Source organism: Salvelinus fontinalis, unplaced genomic scaffold (assembly GCF_029448725.1).
Source record: "Salvelinus fontinalis isolate EN_2023a unplaced genomic scaffold, ASM2944872v1 scaffold_0178, whole genome shotgun sequence".
NCBI lineage: Eukaryota > Metazoa > Chordata > Actinopteri > Salmoniformes > Salmonidae > Salvelinus > Salvelinus fontinalis.
In genome coordinates this window covers 75,981-95,790 of record NW_026600387.1, presented here as the reverse complement: position 1 = coordinate 95,790, position 19,810 = coordinate 75,981, and the positions used below count along the sequence as shown (strand labels likewise).

The following is a 19,810-nucleotide window of genomic DNA, read 5'->3' as shown; positions in this document are numbered from 1 at the left end:
TTAGTTCTGGGGACCCCTACATTTAAATGCATCACTTAGTTCTGGGGACCCCTACATTTAAATGCATCACTTAGTTCTGGGGACCCCTACATTTAAATGCATCACTTAGTTCTGGGGACCCCTACATTTAAATGCATCACTTAGTTCTGGGGACCCCTACATTTAAATGCATCACTTAGTTCTGGGGACCCCTACATTTAAATGCATCACTTAGTTCCGGGGACCCCTACATTTAAATGCATCACTTAGTTCCGGGGACCCCTACATTTAAATGCATCACTTAGTTCCGGGGACCCCTACATTTAAATGCATCACTTAGTTCTGGGGACCCCTACATTTAAATGCATCACTTAGTTCTGGGGACCCCTACATTTAAATGCATCACTTAGTTCTGGGGACCCCTACATTTAAATGCATCACTTAGTTCTGGGGACCCCTACATTTAAATGCATCACTCAGTTCTGGGGACCCCTACATTTAAATGCATCACTCAGTTCTGGGGACCCCTACATTTAAATGCATCACTTAGTTCTGGGGACCCCTACATTTAAATGCATCACTTAGTTCTGGGGACCCCTACATTTAAATGCATCACTCAGTTCTGGGGACCCCTACATTTAAATGCATCACTTAGTTCTGGGGACCCCTACATTTAAATGCATCACTTAGTTCTGGGGACCCCTACATTTAAATGCATCACTTAGTTCTGGGGACCCCTACATTTAAATGCATCACTTAGTTCTGGGGACCCCTACATTTAAATGCATCACTCAGTTCTGGGGACCCCTACATTTAAATGCATCACTTAGTTCTGGGGACCCCTACATTTAAATGCATCACTCAGTTCTGGGGACCCCTACATTTATATGCATCACTCAGTTCTGGGGACCCCTACATTTATATGCATCACTCAGTTCTGGGGACCCCTACATTTATATGCATCACTTAGTTCTGGGGACCCCTACATTTAAATGCATCACTTAGTTCTGGGGACCCCTACATTTAAATGCATCACTTAGTTCTGGGGACCCCTACATTTAAATGCATCACTTAGTTCTGGGGACCCCTACATTTAAATGCATCACTCAGTTCTGGGGACCCCTACATTTAAATGCATCACTTAGTTCTGGGGACCCCTACATTTAAATGCATCACTCAGTTCTGGGGACCCCTACATTTAAATGCATCACTTAGTTCTGGGGACCCCTACATTTAAATGCATCACTTAGTTCTGGGGACCCCTACATTTAAATGCATCACTTAGTTCTGGGGACCCCTACATTTAAATGCATCACTTAGTTCTGGGGACCCCTACATTTAAATGCATCACTTAGTTCTGGGGACCCCTACATTTAAATGCATCACTTAGTTCTGGGGACCCCTACATTTAAATGCATCACTTAGTTCTGGGGACCCCTACATTTAAATGCATCACTTAGTTCTGGGGACCCCTACATTTAAATGCATCACTTAGTTCTGGGGACCCCTACATTTAAATGCATCACTTAGTTCTGGGGACCCCTACATTTAAATGCATCACTTAGTTCTGGGGACCCCTACATTTAAATGCATCACTTAGTTCTGGGGACCCCTACATTTATATGCATCAATTAGTTCTGGGGACCCCTACATTTATATGCATCAATTAGTTCTGGGGACCCCTACATTTATATGCATCACTTAGTTCTGGGGACCCCTACATTTAAATGCATCACTTAGTTCCGGGGACCCCTACATTTATATGCATCACTTAGTTCTGGGGACCCCTACATTTATATGCATCACTTAGTTCTGGGGACCCCTACATTTAAATGCATCACTCAGTTCTGGGGACCCCTACATTTAAATGCATCACTTAGTTCTGGGGACCCCTACATTTAAATGCATCACTTAGTTCTGGGGACCCCTACATTTAAATGCATCACTTAGTTCTGGGGACCCCTACATTTAAATGCATCACTTAGTTCTGGGGACCCCTACATTTAAATGCATCACTTAGTTCTGGGGACCCCTACATTTAAATGCATCACTTAGTTCTGGGGACCCCTACATTTAAATGCATCACTTAGTTCTGGGGACCCCTACATTTAAATGCATCACTTAGTTCTGGGGACCCCTACATTTAAATGCATCACTTAGTTCTGGGGACCCCTACATTTAAATGCATCACTTAGTTCTGGGGACCCCTACATTTAAATGCATCACTTAGTTCTGGGGACCCCTACATTTAAATGCATCACTTAGTTCTGGGGACCCCTACATTTAAATGCATCACTTAGTTCTGGGGACCCCTACATTTAAATGCATCACTTAGTTCTGGGGACCCCTACATTTATATGCATCAATTAGTTCTGGGGACCCCTACATTTATATGCATCAATTAGTTCTGGGGACCCCTACATTTATATGCATCACTTAGTTCTGGGGACCCCTACATTTAAATGCATCACTTAGTTCCGGGGACCCCTACATTTATATGCATCACTTAGTTCCGGGGACCCCTACATTTATATGCATCACTTAGTTCTGGGGACCCCTACATTTAAATGCATCACTCAGTTCTGGGGACCCCTACATTTATATGCATCACTTAGTTCTGGGGACCCCTACATTTATATGCATCACTTAGTTCTGGGGACCCCTACATTTAAATGCATCACTTAGTTCTGGGGACCCCTACATTTAAATACATCACTTAGTTCTGGGGACCCCTACATTTAAATGCATCACTTAGTTCTGGGGACCCCTACATTTAAATGCATCACTTAGTTCTGGGGACCCCTACATTTAAATGCATCACTCAGTTCTGGGGACCCCTACATTTAAATGCATCACTTAGTTCTGGGGACCCCTACATTTAAATGCATCACTTAGTTCTGGGGACCCCTACATTTAAATGCATCACTCAGTTCTGGGGACCCCTACATTTAAATGCATCACTTAGTTCTGGGGACCCCTACATTTAAATGCATCACTTAGTTCTGGGGACCCCTACATTTAAATGCATCACTCAGTTCTGGGGACCCCTACATTTAAATGCATCACTCAGTTCTGGGGACCCCTACATTTAAATGCATCACTTAGTTCTGGGGACCCCTACATTTAAATGCATCACTTAGTTCTGGGGACCCCTACATTTAAATGCATCACTTAGTTCTGGGGACCCCTACATTTAAATGCATCACTTAGTTCTGGGGACCCCTACATTTAAATGCATCACTTAGTTCTGGGGACCCCTACATTTAAATGCATCACTTAGTTCTGGGGACCCCTACATTTAAATGCATCACTTAGTTCTGGGGACCCCTACATTTAAATGCATCACTTAGTTCTGGGGACCCCTACATTTAAATGCATCACTTAGTTCTGGGGACCCCTACATTTAAATGCATCACTTAGTTCTGGGGACCCCTACATTTAAATGCATCACTTAGTTCTGGGGACCCCTACATTTAAATGCATCACTTAGTTCTGGGGACCCCTACATTTAAATGCATCACTTAGTTCTGGGGACCCCTACATTTAAATGCATCACTTAGTTCTGGGGACCCCTACATTTAAATGCATCACTTAGTTCTGGGGACCCCTACATTTAAATGCATCACTTAGTTCTGGGGACCCCTACATTTAAATGCATCACTTAGTTCTGGGGACCCCTACATTTAAATGCATCACTTAGTTCTGGGGACCCCTACATTTAAATGCATCACTTAGTTCTGGGGACCCCTACATTTAAATGCATCACTTAGTTCTGGGGACCCCTACATTTAAATGCATCACTTAGTTCTGGGGACCCCTACATTTAAATGCATCACTCCCAAATGTAGCTGACTGTCTTCTACAAGTTGTCCTCTAACCAGTGAGGTAAAATATGTGTCCCATTTCCATGTATTTTTTTAGTTGTGTTAGTTTCAACAGCACCTACAACCTGATTTCCCCCCTAATCGATATCAGTGATTTATTGCTACTTGTCAAAACAACAGCGTTTCTGGTGCTTGTGCAGTTTATAAGGTGCTTGTTTAAGTAATATGATTATTGTGGCAGATGTTTGTGTATATAGTACATTTTACATTTAGGTTTTCAATTTATCACAAACTGTTTCTGCTTTTGGACTATTGATTTGGACACGTTTAAACTGTGACATTGGGGATATCCCACCTAGCAAAATGTTGTTGTCACTGAATGGTGTCACCTCGTTAGTCAGTATGTGTTACACCTGTGCTGGCTTGTCCATCTCGTTAGTGGGAAGGTGTTTCACCTGAGCTGGTCCAGGTTCTATTTAAGAGTGTCTTTGAGAACCCCTGCTAAAAAAAAACTTATATTTTGGGTTGGATATTTCATCCAATTAGTGTTTTAATCAATGGCATTTCCTTAGAATGCTCAATGGTCTTTCAGTTGTTAATCTTGTTTTTTTTTATCCTGTTATTTTTGTGTACTAAGTATTTCTGGTTATTTTCATTGTTTTCTCCTGTGAAGCCATTGTGTTGCATCCATGTCTGAAATGTGCTGTATAAATAAAGCTTGATTTGATTTTAAGAAATGAACCCAATGACTGACCAATCAACAGACTCTTGGTCCATCTTTGTATGAAAATCAGTCTTAATCCCACTTTTCAAGCCTGCTGAAGGCGTGGTGGAGTGGTGAACACCACCCCCGGCTCCACCAGGGGTTTGAGGTGGTCTCCCACAGCTCTGTTTATGTCATGTTCTGTGGCCTTGCTGTTCCATTTCTTGACTGCCCCTGCAACACAGAAACACATTCAGTCATATTATATAAAACACTCAAAGTAATGGATATGGGAGCATCTACAGCCTCAGTTACACCTGGCACCTAAAGTGATTTCTGTCATCTGATCACTCCAAGCTGCATTCGGTTCAGATCTACCAGGATGGGCCTTTGACATAGTCTGGATGCAGTCAGGCCACTGAATATAAATAAGCAATGTGAAGAGATGGGGTGAATGAGTGGGGAAAAGTACATTTGACACAAATTACCTTCATAATATCTAAGAACAAATGTGTGTGCCTGAGGGGAAATTACCTTTCATACAGCCAAAAGGGGTGAGAAATTACACCAATACAATTTGCACTAACGTAAATAAACATAGATGATGGAACATATTCCTTTTTGCTTATGTGATGAACCACTAAGGGGACAAAAATATTTACCAACTAAATCATGTGTGACCTCTCACCTCTCTGGCTGTAGAAGTGTTCTTCCTAACCAGTCCCTCAACAGCTCTCTGACTGAGCTCCACCCTCACTGGGTCTTCCTGACCTGGTGGTTCTAATGACCTGGTGGTTATAATGACCTGGTGGTTGGCATAACACAAGCAGAACCCGAGAACAGGATGGCCTCCACCACACAGCCTGATGACACTGCACCAGCCTACCAGTCTGCTCCAGCCCAGGTCAGAATACCAGTCTCCCAGTCTGCTCCAGCACAGGTCAGAATACCCAGTCTGCTCCAGCACAGGTCAGAATACCAGTCTCCCAGTCTGCTCCAGCACAGGTCAGAATACCAGTCTCCCAGTCTGCTCCAGCACAGTGTGCTCCAGCCCAGGTCAGCCAACCAGCCTCTCAGTCTGCTCCAGCCCAGGTCAGCCAACCAGCCTCTCAGTCTGCTCCAACACAGTGTGCTCCAGCCCAGGTCAGAATACCAGCCTCCCAGTCTGCTCCAGCCCAGGTCAGAATACCAGCCTACCAGTCTGCTCCAGCCCAGGTCAGAATACCATTCTCCCAGTCTGCTCCAGCCCAGGTCAGAATACCAGTCTCCCAGTCTGCTCCAGGCCAGGTCAAAATACCAGTCTCCCAGTCTGCTCCAGCCCAGGTCAGAATACCAGTCTCCCAGTCTGCTCCAGCCCAGGTCAGAATACCAGCCTCCCAGTCTGCTCCACCCAGATAGTCACCCACAACTGCAATCCTTATTGATTCAAATGGGAAGTTCTTAGAAAGGGAGAGGGAGTGAAAAGGTAGAGAGGCGGAGAGAGGGAGAGAGGCGGAGAGAGGGAGTGAAAAGGGAGAGAGGGGAGTGAAAAGGGAGAGAGGCGGAGAGAGGGAGTGAAAAGGGAGAGAGGCGGAGAGAGGGGAGTGAAAAGGTAGAGAGGCGGAGAGAGGGAGTGAAAAGGGAGAGAGGCAGAGAGAGGGAGTGAAAAGTGAGAGAGGCAGAGAGAGGGGAGTGAAAAGGGAAAGAGGCGGAGAGAGGGAGTGAAAAGGGAGAGAGGCGGAGAAAGGGCAGAATACCTGACCACTGTGACTGACCCAAACTTAAGGAAAGCTTTGACTATGTACAGACTCAGTGAGCATAAAGGTCAAATGTGTGATTTCATGAACTGGTACATACAAGAAAACCAGGTTTTAAAGTTCTGTTCAATAGCCATCCCATCATTACAAAACATTTGAAAGGCTAAGTCTATCATCTCCTGAGAAGTGGTAACTATTCACATGAACTTTTCAAAGAGGTTTGGTGCCCCCTGGTGGCTGAACCCGAGATCAATGAGAGATCTTGTCAGAAACAATGACACAGTCCCACTTCTCAGCTATCTTTATTTACATCAAACTAAACTAACTGCTATCTTGAAATGTTGAAAACGTGTTTTTAAATAGCTCAGGCTGATACCCTACCAGAGCGACAAGGTGAGTCTTTTCTCCCTGACCTGGTGGTTCTAATGAACTGGTGGTTCTAATGACCTTGTGGTAATAATGACCTGGTGGTTATAATGACCTGGTGGTAATAATGACCTGGTGGTAATAATGACCTGGTGGTAATAATGACCTGGTGGTAATAATGACCTGGTGGTTGGCATAACACAAGCAGAACCCGAGAACAGGATGGCCTCCACCACACAGCCTGATGACACTGCACCAGCCTACCAGTCTGCTCCAACACAGTGTGCTCCAGCCCAGGTCAGAATACCAGCCTCCCAGTCTGCTCCAGCCCAGGTCAGAATACCAGCCTCCCAGTCTGCTCCAGCCGAGGTCAGAATACCAGCCTCCCAGTCTGCTCCAGCCGAGGTCAGAATACCAGCCTCCCAGTCTGCTCCAGCCCAGGTCAGAATACCAGCGTCCCAGTCTGCTCCAGCCCAGGTCAGAATACCAGCCTCTCAGTCTGCTCCAGCACAGGTCAGAATACCAGCCTCTCAGTCTGCTCCAGCCCAGGTCAGAATACCAGCCTACCAGTCTGCTCCAGCACAGGTCAACTTACCTTCCTCCCAGTCTGCTCCACCCAGATAGTCACCCACAACTGCAATCCTTATTGATTCAAATGGGAAGTTCTTAGGGAGGGAGAGGGAGTGAAAAGGTAGAGAAGCAGAGAGAGGGAGTGAAAAGGGAGAGAGGCGGAGTGAAATGGGAGAGAGAGGGAGTGAAAAGGGAGAGAGAGGGAGTGAAAAGGGAGAGAGGCGGAGAGAGGGAGTGAAAAGGGAGAGAGGCGGAGAGAAGGAGTGAAAAGGGAGAGAGGCGGAGAGAGGGGGTGAAAAGGGAGAGAGTCGGGGAGAGGGAGTGAAAAGGGAGAGAGTCGGGGAGAGGGAGTGAAAAGGGAGAGAGGCGGAGAGAGGGAGTGAAAAGGGAGAGAGGCGGAGAGAGGGAGTGAAAAGGGAGAGAGGCGGAGAGAGGGAGTGAAAAGGGAGAGAGGCGGAGAGAGGGAGTGAAAAGGGAGAGAGGCGGAGAGAGGGAGTGAAAAGGGAGAGAGGCGGAGAGAGGGGAGTGAAAAGGGAGAGAGGCGGAGAGAGGGGAGTGAAAAGGGAGAGAGGCGGAGAGAGGGAGTGAAAAGGGAGAGAGGCGGAGAGAGGGAGTGAAAAGGGAGAGAGGCGGAGAGAGGGGAGTGAAAAGGGAGAGAGGGGAGTGAAAAGGGAGAGAGGGGAGTGAAAAGGGAGAGAGGCGGAGAGAGGGGAGTGAAAAGGGAGAGAGGCGGAGAGAGGGAGTGAAAAGGGAGAGAGGCGGAGAGAGGGAGTGAAAAGGGAGAGAGGCGGAGAGAGGGAGTGAAAAGGGAGAGAGGCGGAGAGAGGGAGTGAAAAGGGAGAGAGGCGGAGAGAGGGAGTGAAAAGGGAGAGAGGCGGAGAGAGGGAGTGAAAAGGGAGAGAGGCGGAGAGAGGGAGTGAAAAGGGAGAGAGGCGGAAAGAGGGAGTGAAAAGGGAGAGAGGCGGAGAGAAGGGAGTGAAAAGGGAGAGACGGGAGTGAAAAGGGAGAGAGGCGGAGAAAGGGAGTGAAAAGGGAGAGAGGCTGAGAGAGGGAGCGAAAAGGGAGAAAGGCGGAGAGAGGGAGTGAAAAGGGAGAGGCGGAGGGGAGTGAAAAGGGAAAGAGGCGGAGAGAGGGGAGTGAAAAGGGAGAGAGGCGGAGAGAGGGGAGTGAAAAGGGAAAGAGGCGGAGAGAGGGGAGTGAAAAGGGAAAGAGGCGGAGAGAGGGAGTGAAAAGGGAGAGAGGTGGAGAAAGGGCAGAATCTGACCACTGTGACTGACCCAAACTTAAGGAAAGCTTTGACTATGTACAGACTCAGTGAGCATAAAGGTCAAATGTGTGATTTCATGAACTGGTACATACAAGAAAACCAGGTTTTAAAGTTCTGTTCAATAGCCATCCCATCATTACAAAACATTTGAAAGGCTAAGTCTATCATCTCCTGAGAAGTGGTAACTATTCACATGAACTTTTCAAAGAGGTTTGGTGCCCCCTGGTGGCTGAACCCGAGATCAATGAGAGATCTTGTCAGAAACAATGACACAGTCCCACTTCTCAGCTATCTTTATTTACATCAAACTAAACTAACTGCCATCTTGAATTGTTGAAAAAGTGTTTTTAAATAGCTCAGGCTGATACCCTACCTGAGCGACAAGGTGAGTCTTTTCTCCCTGACCTGGTGGTTCTAATGACCTGGTGGTTCTAATGACCTGGTGGTAATAATGACCTGGTGGTAATAATGACCTGGTGGTTATAATGACCTGGTGGTAATAATGACCTGGTGGTTGGCATAACACAAGCAGAACCCGAGAACAGGATGGCCTCCACCACACAGCCTGATGACACTGCACCAGCCTACCAGTCTGCTACAACACAGTGTGCTCCAGCCCAGGTCAGAATACCAGCCTCCCAGTCTGCTCCAGCCCAGGTCAGAATACCAGCCTCCCAGTCTGCTCCAGCCCAGGTCAGAATACCAGCCTCTCAGTCTGCTCCAGCACAGGTCAATTTACCAGCCTCTCAGTCTGCTCCAGCACAGGTCAACTTACCAGCCTCTCAGTCTGCTCCAGCACAGTGTGCTCCAGCCCATGTCAGAATACCAGCCTCCCAGTCTGCTCCAGCACAGGTCAGAATACCAGCCTCCCAGTCTGCTCCACCCAGATAGTCACCCACAACTGCAATCTTTATTGATTCAAATGGGAAGTTCTTAGGGAGGGAGAGGGAGTGAAAAGGTAGAGAGGCGGAGAGAGGGAGTGAAAAGGGAGAGAGGCGGAGTGAAAAGGGAGAGAGAGGGAGAGAAAAGGGAGAGAGAGGGAGTGAAAAGGGAGAGAGGCGGAGAGGGGAAGTGAAAAGGGAGAGAGGCGGAGAGAGGGAGTGAAAAGGGAGAGAGGCGGAGAGAGGGAGTGAAAAGGGAGAGGCAGACGGGCGGCTTTTGCAGGCTCCTGGCAGACGGATGACTCAGATGGCGCTGGGGAGACGGATGGCTCAGATGGCGCTGGGGAGACGGATGGCTCAGATGACGCTGGGGAGACGGATGGCTCAGATGGCGCTGGGAAGACGGATGGTTCAGATGGCGCTGGGAAGACGGATGGCTCAGATGGCGCTGGGAAGACGGATGGCTCAGATGGCGCTGGGGAGACGGATGGCTCAGATGGCGCTGGGGAGACGGATGGCTCTGTAGGGAGGAGAAGGAGAGACAGCCTGGTGCGTGGTCTAGGCACTGGCTGCGCTGGAGAGGAGGAAACAGCAGGAGAGAGAACCCGGAGAGACAGCCTGGTACGGGGGGCTGCCACCGGAGGACTGGTACATGGAGGTGGCACCGGGTATACCGGACCGTGAGGGAGGACTCGTGCTCTTGAGCACCGAGCCTCCCCAGCCTCCCCAACCTTACCAGGTTGAATGAACCCCGTAGCCCTGCCAGTGCGGCGAGGTGGAATAGCCCGCACTGGGCTATGCAGGCGAACCGGGGACACCACCTGTAAGGCTGGTGCCATGTACACCGGCCCGAGGAGACGTACTGGAGACCAGATACGTTGGGCCGGCTTCATGGCACTCGGCTCGATGCCCAACCTAGCCCTCCCAGTGCGGCAAGGTGGAATAGCCCGCACTGGGCTAAGCACGCGTACTGGGGACACCGTGCGCTTTACCGCATAACACGGTGTCTTACCAGTACGACGCCTTCTACCTCCACGATAAGCACGGGGAGTTTGCTCGGGTATCTTACCCGGCTTTGCCACACTCCTCGTGTGCCCCCCCCAAGAAATTTTTTGGTCTGACTCACGGGCTCCCAACCGCGTCGTCGCGCTGCCTCCTCATACCAGCGCCTCTCAGCCTTCGCTGCTTCCAACTCCTCCTTTGGACGGCGATATTCCCCTGGTTGAGCCCAAGGTCCTCTACCGTCCAAGATCTCCTCCCAAGTCCAGAAGTTCTTGTTGCTCCGTCGAGCATTCCCATACCGCTTGGTCTCTGTTTGTTGGTGGGTGATTCTGTTAAGGCTGTCGCTTTCCTCATCCTCGGAAGAGGTGAGGAGAGAAGGATCTTCAGACCAAAATGCGGTTTCAGGGAAATAAGCCATCTTTTATTTTATAACAACGAAAACTGATGATGATGGCAACACGAAAACAAACACTTTAACAAACTTACAAAATAACAAAACGACGTAGAACGAAACCTGAACATAAACTCACATCACTAAACGTAAACTCACGGACAGGAACGTTACATCAAAACACACGAACAGCCATACAGCTCCGAAAGTGAATAACATCGACAACGACGAAGACATCACAGGAGACAATCACCCACAAACAAACAGTGAGAATGCCCTACCTAAATATGACTCTTGATTAGAGGAAAACGCAAACCACCTGCCTCTAATCAAGAGCCATACCAGGCAAACCAAAACCAACATAGAAACAAATAACATAGACTGCCCACCCAAAACTAACGCCCTGACCATAAACACATAAAAACAACATAAAACAGGTCAGGACTGTTACAGAAATCCGTTGATTCTGGGAATAATGTGTACATCACTGGTTAGAGGACAACTCTTTTTTTGTAAGTCACTTTGTGTTAAATCAAAAAAATAGTACTCTTTCAATTCAGAGCCTGGATTTCTCCCAATGAGCCTAATGTCCATATCATGTTGAAATCAATTGGCAAACGTTTAGGGTTCTACACTGTGACATTCTGACTGACTTACTGCAGAGTATATTAATATACTATATATTAAAACATTCTACATTGAGACATTAATTCATTGATATCATGAAACAACTCCTTCATATATAAATGTTTTGATATTTGATCAGAGATCTTTTATCAGATTATCTCTGGTCACAGCTAAGACGTTTCTCTCCTGTGTGTGTTCTCTGGTGTACTGTCAGATGGCCAGATCGAACAAAACTCTTCCCACATTGATCACAGCTAAACGGTTTCTCTCCTGTGTGTGTTCTCTGGTGCAGTGTCAGATCTCCAGATTGACTAAAACTCTTCCCACATTGATCACAGCTATAAGGTTTCTCTCCTGTGTGTGTTCTATTGTGTTTAGTTAGACTGCTAGAAGAAGAAAAACTCTTCCCACATTGATCACAGCTATAAGATTTCTCTCCTGTGTGTGTTCTCTGGTGTGATACCAGATGGCAAGATTGACCAAAACTCTTCCCACATTGACCACAGCTAAACGGTTTCTCTCCTGTGTGTGTTCTCTGGTGCACTGTCAGAGAGCCAGATTGACTAAAACTCATCGCACATTGATCACAGCTATAAGGTTTCTCTCCTGTGTGTGTTCTATGGTGTTTAGTTAGACTGCTAGAAGAAGAAAAACTCTTCCCACATTGATCACAGCTGTAAGGTTTCTCTCCTGTGTGTATTCTCTGGTGTACAGTCAGATGGCCAGATGTAGAACATCTCTTCCCACATTGATCACAGCTGTAAGGTTTCTCTCCTGTGTGGATTCTCCGATGAATTTTAATGCCTGATGAGGTGAATCTCTTCCCACAGTCAGAGCAGCGGTGAGATTTCTTCCCTGTGGGTCTCCACTGGTGTTTCTTGAGGTGTTCTGATGTGGAGAGACTCTTCTTTGCCTCTTCAACATCATGTTGTTGTTGAGGCTCCCCAGAGGATCCACGATAGTCCCGTATCTCTCCTGTGTGAACAACAAAGTCAGACGGTTAAAGGCCCACAACAGCAGAAATCCACTGTTTATTTGAGGTAAAAGGTGATGCCCAGAGGTCTGTTAAATTACTTTACAATTGTTTTAAGACAGTCAAAACGTAAGCCGTGTGGCAGACGACCTTTGATCTCCAAAAAAGGCCCCTTTCTGTATTTGCTAAAATTGCAGCACGAGGGCGATGCACACACAATTTGATTGCAGAAACACCTCCCTGCTAATGAGGAAACCACTAGTTTTGGATGTTGTATATCTGGTAATGAGAAAACCACTAGTTATGGATGTAGTATATCTGGTAATGAGGAAACCACTAGTTATGGATGTAGTACATCTGGTAATGAGGAAACCACTAGTTATGGGTGTAGTATATCTGGTAATGAGGAAACCACTAGTTATGGCTGTAGTATATCTGCTAATGAGTAAACCACTAATTATGGATGTAGTATATCTGGTAATGAGGAAACCACTAGTTATGGATGTAGTATATCTGGTAATGAGGAAACCACTAGTTATGGATGTAGTATATCTGGTAATGAGGAAACCACTAGTTATGGATGTAGTATATCTGGTAATGAGGAAACCACTAGTTATGGATGTAGTATATCTGGTAATGAGGAAACCACTAGTTATGGATGTAGTATATCTGGTAATGAGGAAACCACTAGTTATGGATGTAGTATATCTGGTAATGAGGAAACCACTAGTTATGGATGTAGTACATCTGGTAATTTTATTTATTTATTTTACCGTTATTTTACCAGGTAAGTTGACTGAGAACACGTTCTCATTTGCAGCAACGACCTGGGGAATAGTTACAGGGGAGAGGAGGGGGATGAATGAGCCAATTGTAAACTGGGGATTATTAGGTGACCATGATGGTTTTGAGGGCCAGATTGGGATTTTAGCCAGGACACCGGGGTTAACACCCCTACTCTTACGATAAGTGCCATGGGATCTTTAATGACCTCAGAGAGTCAGGACACCCGTTTAACGTCCCATCCGAAAGACGGCACCCTACACATTGGGATATTTTTGGGATATTTTTTTTAGACCAGAGGAAAGAGTGCCTCCTACTGGCCCTCCAACACCACTTCCAGCAGCATCTGGTCTCCCATCCAGGGACTGACCAGGACCAACTCTGCTTAGCTTCAGAAGCAAGCCAGCAGTGGTATGCAGGGTGGTATAAACCACTAGTTATGGATGTAGTATATCTGTCTGGAACAAAAATGGTGAACAAAGATTTTAGTTTTCCACAATGTATTCTGAATATTACAGCGCAAGATCAGGAGTGCTACTCAAGGAAACTCACATTAAGCTCTGTGTCTATTCACTAATTCACCACCGTGGGGGAAAACTCAGGGGAGTTCTCATAGGCTGACAGCAAAAATAGCCTCCATTTACAGGTTGCTGATGAGTGCATTTCACATTACTATTGGATTACAACTGTTACGCTCGTTTGAATCTCCTGCTTAATATGTTTGTGTTATTGTCGCAAATCAACTGCTTTATACTTATAAAACATTTCAACCAGTAAAATGCTCTTTAGCTAGCTTTGCCATCAGCGTGAAACTGAGGGTTTGTACATTAAGTGTTTAACAAATTGGCCCACAACTTCACCTAACAACAACATAGACCTACTGTAGCACCCATAACTTCACCTAACAACAACATAGACCTACTGTAGGACCCATAACTTCACCTAACAACAACATAGACCTACTGTAGGACCCATAACTTCACCTAACAACAACATAGACCTACTGTAGGACCCATAACTTCACCTAACAATAACAGACCTACTGTAGGACCCATAACTTCACCTAACAACAACATAGACCTACTGTAGGACCCATAACTTCACCTAACAATAACAGACCTACTGTAGGACCCATAACTTCACCTAACAACAGCATAGACCTACTGTAGGACCCATAACAATAACATAGACCTACTGTAGGACCCATAACTTCACCTAACAACAGCATAGACCTACTGTAGGACCCATAACAACAACATAGACCTACTGTAGGACCCATAACTTCACCTAACAACATAGACCTACTGTAGGACCCATAACTTCACCTAACAATAACATAGACCTACTGTAGGACCCATAACTTCACCTAACAACAGCATAGACCTACTGTAGGACCCATAACAATAACATAGACCTACTGTAGGACCCATAACTTCACCTAACAATAACACAGACCTACTGTAGGACCCATAACTTCACCTAACAATAACATAGACCTACTGTAGGACCCATAACTTCACCTAACAATAACATAGACCTACTGTAGGACCCATAACTTCACCCAACAACAACATAGACCTACTGTAGGACCCATAACTTCACCTAACAATAACATAGACCTACTGTAGGACCCATAACTTCACCTAACAACAACATAGACCTACTGTAGGACCCATAACTTCACCTAACAATAACATAGACCTACTGTAGGACCCATAACTTCACCTAACAATAACATAGACCTACTGTAGGACCCATAACTTCACCTAACAACAACATAGACCTACTGTAGGACCCATAACTTCACCTAACAATAACATAGACCTACTGTAGGAACCATAACTTCACCTAACAATAACATAGACCTACTGTAGGACCCATAACTTCACCTAACAATAACATAGACCTACTGTAGGACCCATAACTTCACCTAACAATAACATAGACCGATGACTATAAATAATTTAATATTTACAGGTGAAACATGGAAACTAAAATGTCTTTGTCATGACATTTCATAACCTGATCACCAGATAATTTTGTGAATAATCCCACTAGGCTACTCTGTAATGTGTTGTCATTCTAAATGTCCTGAATAACGGAAAATAGCTCTGTGTGTAGTACAATAGCCCATCCATCAAGGAACAGTTCTCTACACATTATGAGCAAAGTATCTCTGTGTCCAAACAGACTAACGAGGCCCTACATTAAATCAAGCAGACAATAACATTATAAACATCAATTTGTTAGCGATGTTGGATCCAACGTGGAGCACGGCATAACTGTCTTTACAAGAGTAATGAATGAAGAAGCACTTTGGTTGTTGTTGCATGTCGTGATGTTTGTCATTTTACTGTCATTCAGAAAATGATTTCCTGGATCAGCTGATGATAGTTGAACATGTGACTGTAACAGCTACAGTATTAAGAATTGTGTAATTATTGAAGAACCGCGTTAATGACAGCATCTATTTGGGTGTTGTAAATAAAGTTAAGGTGACTCTCGGTTACAACCATTGGATTTAGTAAACTCTGAAATTATTTAGGATTTCTGTGCCCATGAAAACTGTTTTCCCAGCGTAACATAAGGAGCCACTAAATGTTACGTAGTTAGAGAGCATTTCAGAGATCTGAATACAAAAAAAACTGTCCGACAGCAAGATCCAGTATTTAAGTTGAAGTTCTACTGTTCTACTGTTCCCTGAAGGAGGGAAACTAGGTACAACATACTATTAAATCCACGCCTCGCTGGAAGCCCCGTCTTCCACAGGTGATGAGCGTGAGACTCAAATTTATTCCTTAAATTTAATTCAACGACCCAGGAAGTGGCGGGGCCAAACAGGTGTTGTAACTCGTTCCTAACTGGCACGAAGATCGGTAGAAATGGTCAGATAAATTGTCACTCTGAATGGAAATTGAAAAAGTTTGCCGATTTTACGGGAAACTTCAGGAGCATAACGTCAGAATTTAGGAAGGCCAGCAGCAGGTCGGTTGGTTATTTCCTTCTGGTTATATTGATCTCTGGCTTCTGGTTATATTGATCTCTGGCTTCTGGTTATATTGATCTCTGGCTTCTGGTTATATTGATCTCTGGCTTCTGGTTATATTGATCTCTGGCTTCTGGTTATATTGATCTCTGGCTTCTGGTTATATTGATCTCTGGCTTCTGGTTATATTGATCTCTGGCTTCTGGTTATATTGATCTCTGGCTTCTGGTTATATTGATCTCTGGCTCAGGTCATTTGCGTTAATTATTTAATCAAACGCTTGAAGCATAAGTTCAGTTCAAGTTCTATATAGTTCTATGTGTCTATATGGAAAAATACACGTCATAACATTTCAACCAATCAATTGGTAGAAAGAAAATATATATATATCTTTTTAAATCTGCGACACCCCAGGACAACATACATGCATTCAGACCCCTTCCCTTTTACCACATTTTGTTACAGCACAGCCTTATGGATTACATTTTTTTTTAAATGATCAATCTTCAGACATAATGACATCAGAAAACATCATAATGACATCACAATACCCCATAAAAGTGAGAGAAAAAGTTTAAAAATGCATGCATACCAGTAGGTTGTATCTCTCTAGGTCATGCCAGTAGGTTACAGTAGGTTGTAACTCTCTAGGTCATGCCAGTAGGTTACAGTAGGTTGTAACTCTCTAGGTCATGCCAGTAGGTTACAGTAGGTTGTAACTCTCTAGGTCATGCCAGTAGGCTACAGTAGGCTGTAACTCTCTAGGTTATGCCAGTAGATTACAGTAGGTTGTATCTCTCTAGGTCAGGGGTGTCAAACTCCTTCCATGGAGGGCCTAGTGTCTGCAGGTTTTTGGTTTTTCCTTTCAATAAAGCCCTAGACAACCAGGTGTGGGGAGTTCCTAACTAATTAGTGATGTTAATTCATCAATCAAGTATAAGGGAGGAGCAAAAACCCGCAGACACTCGGCCCCCCGTGGAATGAGTTTGACACCTGTGCTCTAGGTCATGCCAGTAGACTACAGTAGGTTGTATCTCTATAGGTCATGCCAGTAGGTTACAGTAGGTTGTAACTCTCTAGGTCATGCCAGTAGGTTACAGTAGGTTGTAACTCTCTAGGTCATGCCAGTAGGTTACAGTAGGTTGTGTCTCTCTAGGTCATGCCAGTAGGTTACAGTAGGTAGTATCTCTCTAGGTCATGCCAGTAGGTTACAGTAGGTTGTGTCTCTCTAGGTCATGCCAGTAGATTACAGTAGGCTACAGTAGGTTGTATCCAAGTAAAAAAATGATCAACCCAATGTGGAAAATGTTGAATTTGCTCAAAAACAAAATTAATGGCTTATATGCTATGTGAAGTTTACTTGATCTAACAGAAGTTTCGTAATGACTAAGTTGTTATGTGGACACGTGACATACCGACAACTTTGATAAAAACACTATAGGAGTTGTCTCCAGATCGCTATGCATATTCATGCTAGTAGCTTAGCATCTCTCTCCATTGAATACAGGCGGTGCATATTCATGCTAGTAGCTTAGCATCTCTCTCCATTGAATACAGGCGGTGCATATTCATGCTTGTAGCTTAGCATCTGTCTCCATTGAATACAGACGGTTGACGTCAACAACCCTCATAGAATATAAACAATAGATTACAATAATAAGATGAATCCACCAATCCAAAGAAAGGATAGGCGGGAGCTAGACAACCCACAGCGCAGCTTTGTGGACAACGACTCCCCTTGTTAGGGCGGAGAGACATCTTGTCAGTATATCCATAATCTTTGGTGTAGCCAACCCAACTCTCACATGGCACTATTGGGGGGCACGGTGTGTAGTAAAACATCACTACATGAAAATCACTACATGCAGTGCCCCGCAGTCTGCGGTCAGCAGATAGACCCTTCTCAAATATATATGTTAAGTCACTTTTTGGAAACGGAACAGAGAAAACAAGGGGTAGCTTGTTCTCTACGTCGTCTGATTCTAGACATATCAGTCATCATCCTGGGCCCTCCGTTGAAGAGGTACTGACGAGCCAACTCCGAATATCCAAAGTAAAAAACACATTTAAGGCGGTACTTACTGGTGTTAATCAGATCTCCCATCTCCTCCTCTTTATCTTCCAATGTGACAGTAATCTCCCTTTCCTTCTTCACTACAAAAACTGCATCCTCCTCTTTCTCTTCCTCCTCTTCTTTCACTGTAACATCCTCTTCTTTCACTGAAACGTCTTTCTCTTCTTTTTTAACTGTGACATTCTCCTCTTCCTTCTCTTTCACGACAATGTTCAGCCCCAGAGCTTCTTTCTCCGTCCAGCAGACCTCTTCTTTAACAGGAGGGGAGAAGCTTACTGACCTCATGGTCGGGGATGTTAGCTAGCTAGCTATCATTAGCGACTAAGCTAGTGCTAACTTAACCAGCCAGCTACTATAGCTGACTAATACAAAATAACGTAATATTAAATAGGTTAACAAGTAGATACGACCTAAGTGTGTCGAAAACACAGTAGCTAATATACACCGAAAGCGTATAAATAGCTTGAATCTTTCGGCTATGTTGGCTAGCAAGCTACCGAGGTGGTTGACGAGCTGTTTATGAAGAACCGTCCACTAGATTATACGTCACGCTGGCAGCGTCGCCTGAAAGACGCACATCGCCGTCTGCTGACTGGAGGAGAAACGCAGTTGAGGATCATATTTTATTTTCAGACAAAGATTATTGTAAATATATGTAATTAAATAATACAATAATATTGAGACATACAAAGACAGGAATGTGTTGATTGATTAGTGCGAATAAAAAATGTTTACCACAGCATATTTAAGGCAGTTACATTAAGTCAAACTAAATCGAAATAATTAGCAAGCTACTGTAGGTCTATACTGCTCCTACATGGTGTAACAATATATCATGTAGATGTATATAATGAACAGACTAGGTCTATACTGCTCCTACATGGTGTAACAATACATCATGTAGATGTATATAATGAACAGACTAGGTCTATACTGCTCCTACATGGTGTAACAATATATCATGTATATGTATATAATGAACAGACTAGGTCTATACTGCTCCTACATGGTGTACCAATACATCATCTAGATGTATATAATGAACAGACTAGGTCTATACTGCTCCTACGTGGTGTAACAATACATCATGTAGATGTATATAATGAACAGACTAGGTCCATACTGCTCCTACATGGTGTAACAATACATCATGTAGATGTATATAATGAAAAGACTAGGTCTATACTGCTCCTACATGGTGTAACAATACATCATGTAGATGTATATAATGAACAGACAAGGTCTATACTGCTCCTACATGGTGTAACAATACATCATGTAGATGTCTATAATGAACAGATTAGGTCTATACTGCTCCTACGTGGTGTAACAATACATCATGTAGATGTATATAATGAACAGACTAGGTCCATACTGCTCCTACATGGTGTAACAATACATCATGTAGATGTATATAATGAACAGACTAGGTCTATACTGCTCCTACATGGTGTAACAATACATCATGTTGTTGTATATAATGAAAAGACTAGGTCTATACTGCTCCTACATGTTTATGTATTATTATGTGTTGACACATACAACACACAGAGTTACACATGGAGTAAAACAAACATACAGTCAATAATACAGTAGAAAAATAAGTCTATATACAATGTGAGCAAGTGAGGTGAGATAAGGGAGGTGA

At 44.5% G+C, this 19,810-nt stretch overlaps 2 protein-coding genes across 2 annotated transcripts in view; one reads left to right on the top strand and one right to left on the bottom strand.

The window, feature by feature from the left end:
- The window catches only part of LOC129844134 (zinc finger protein 664-like), a 188,144-nt gene that overhangs the window by 136,185 nt on the left and 32,149 nt on the right, over nt 1-19,810 (top strand). The gene's annotated exons all lie outside the window — the stretch shown is intronic.
- On the bottom strand, nt 9,611-18,718 carry LOC129844137 (zinc finger protein 239-like). The gene is made up of 2 exons (XM_055912546.1): nt 18,171-18,718; nt 9,611-12,321 (listed from the first exon to the last, which is right to left on the bottom strand). The coding sequence occupies exons 1-2, from the start codon at nt 18,445-18,447 to the stop codon at nt 11,501-11,503; spliced, it is 1,098 nt and encodes a 365-aa protein (XP_055768521.1). The 5' UTR covers nt 18,448-18,718; the 3' UTR covers nt 9,611-11,500.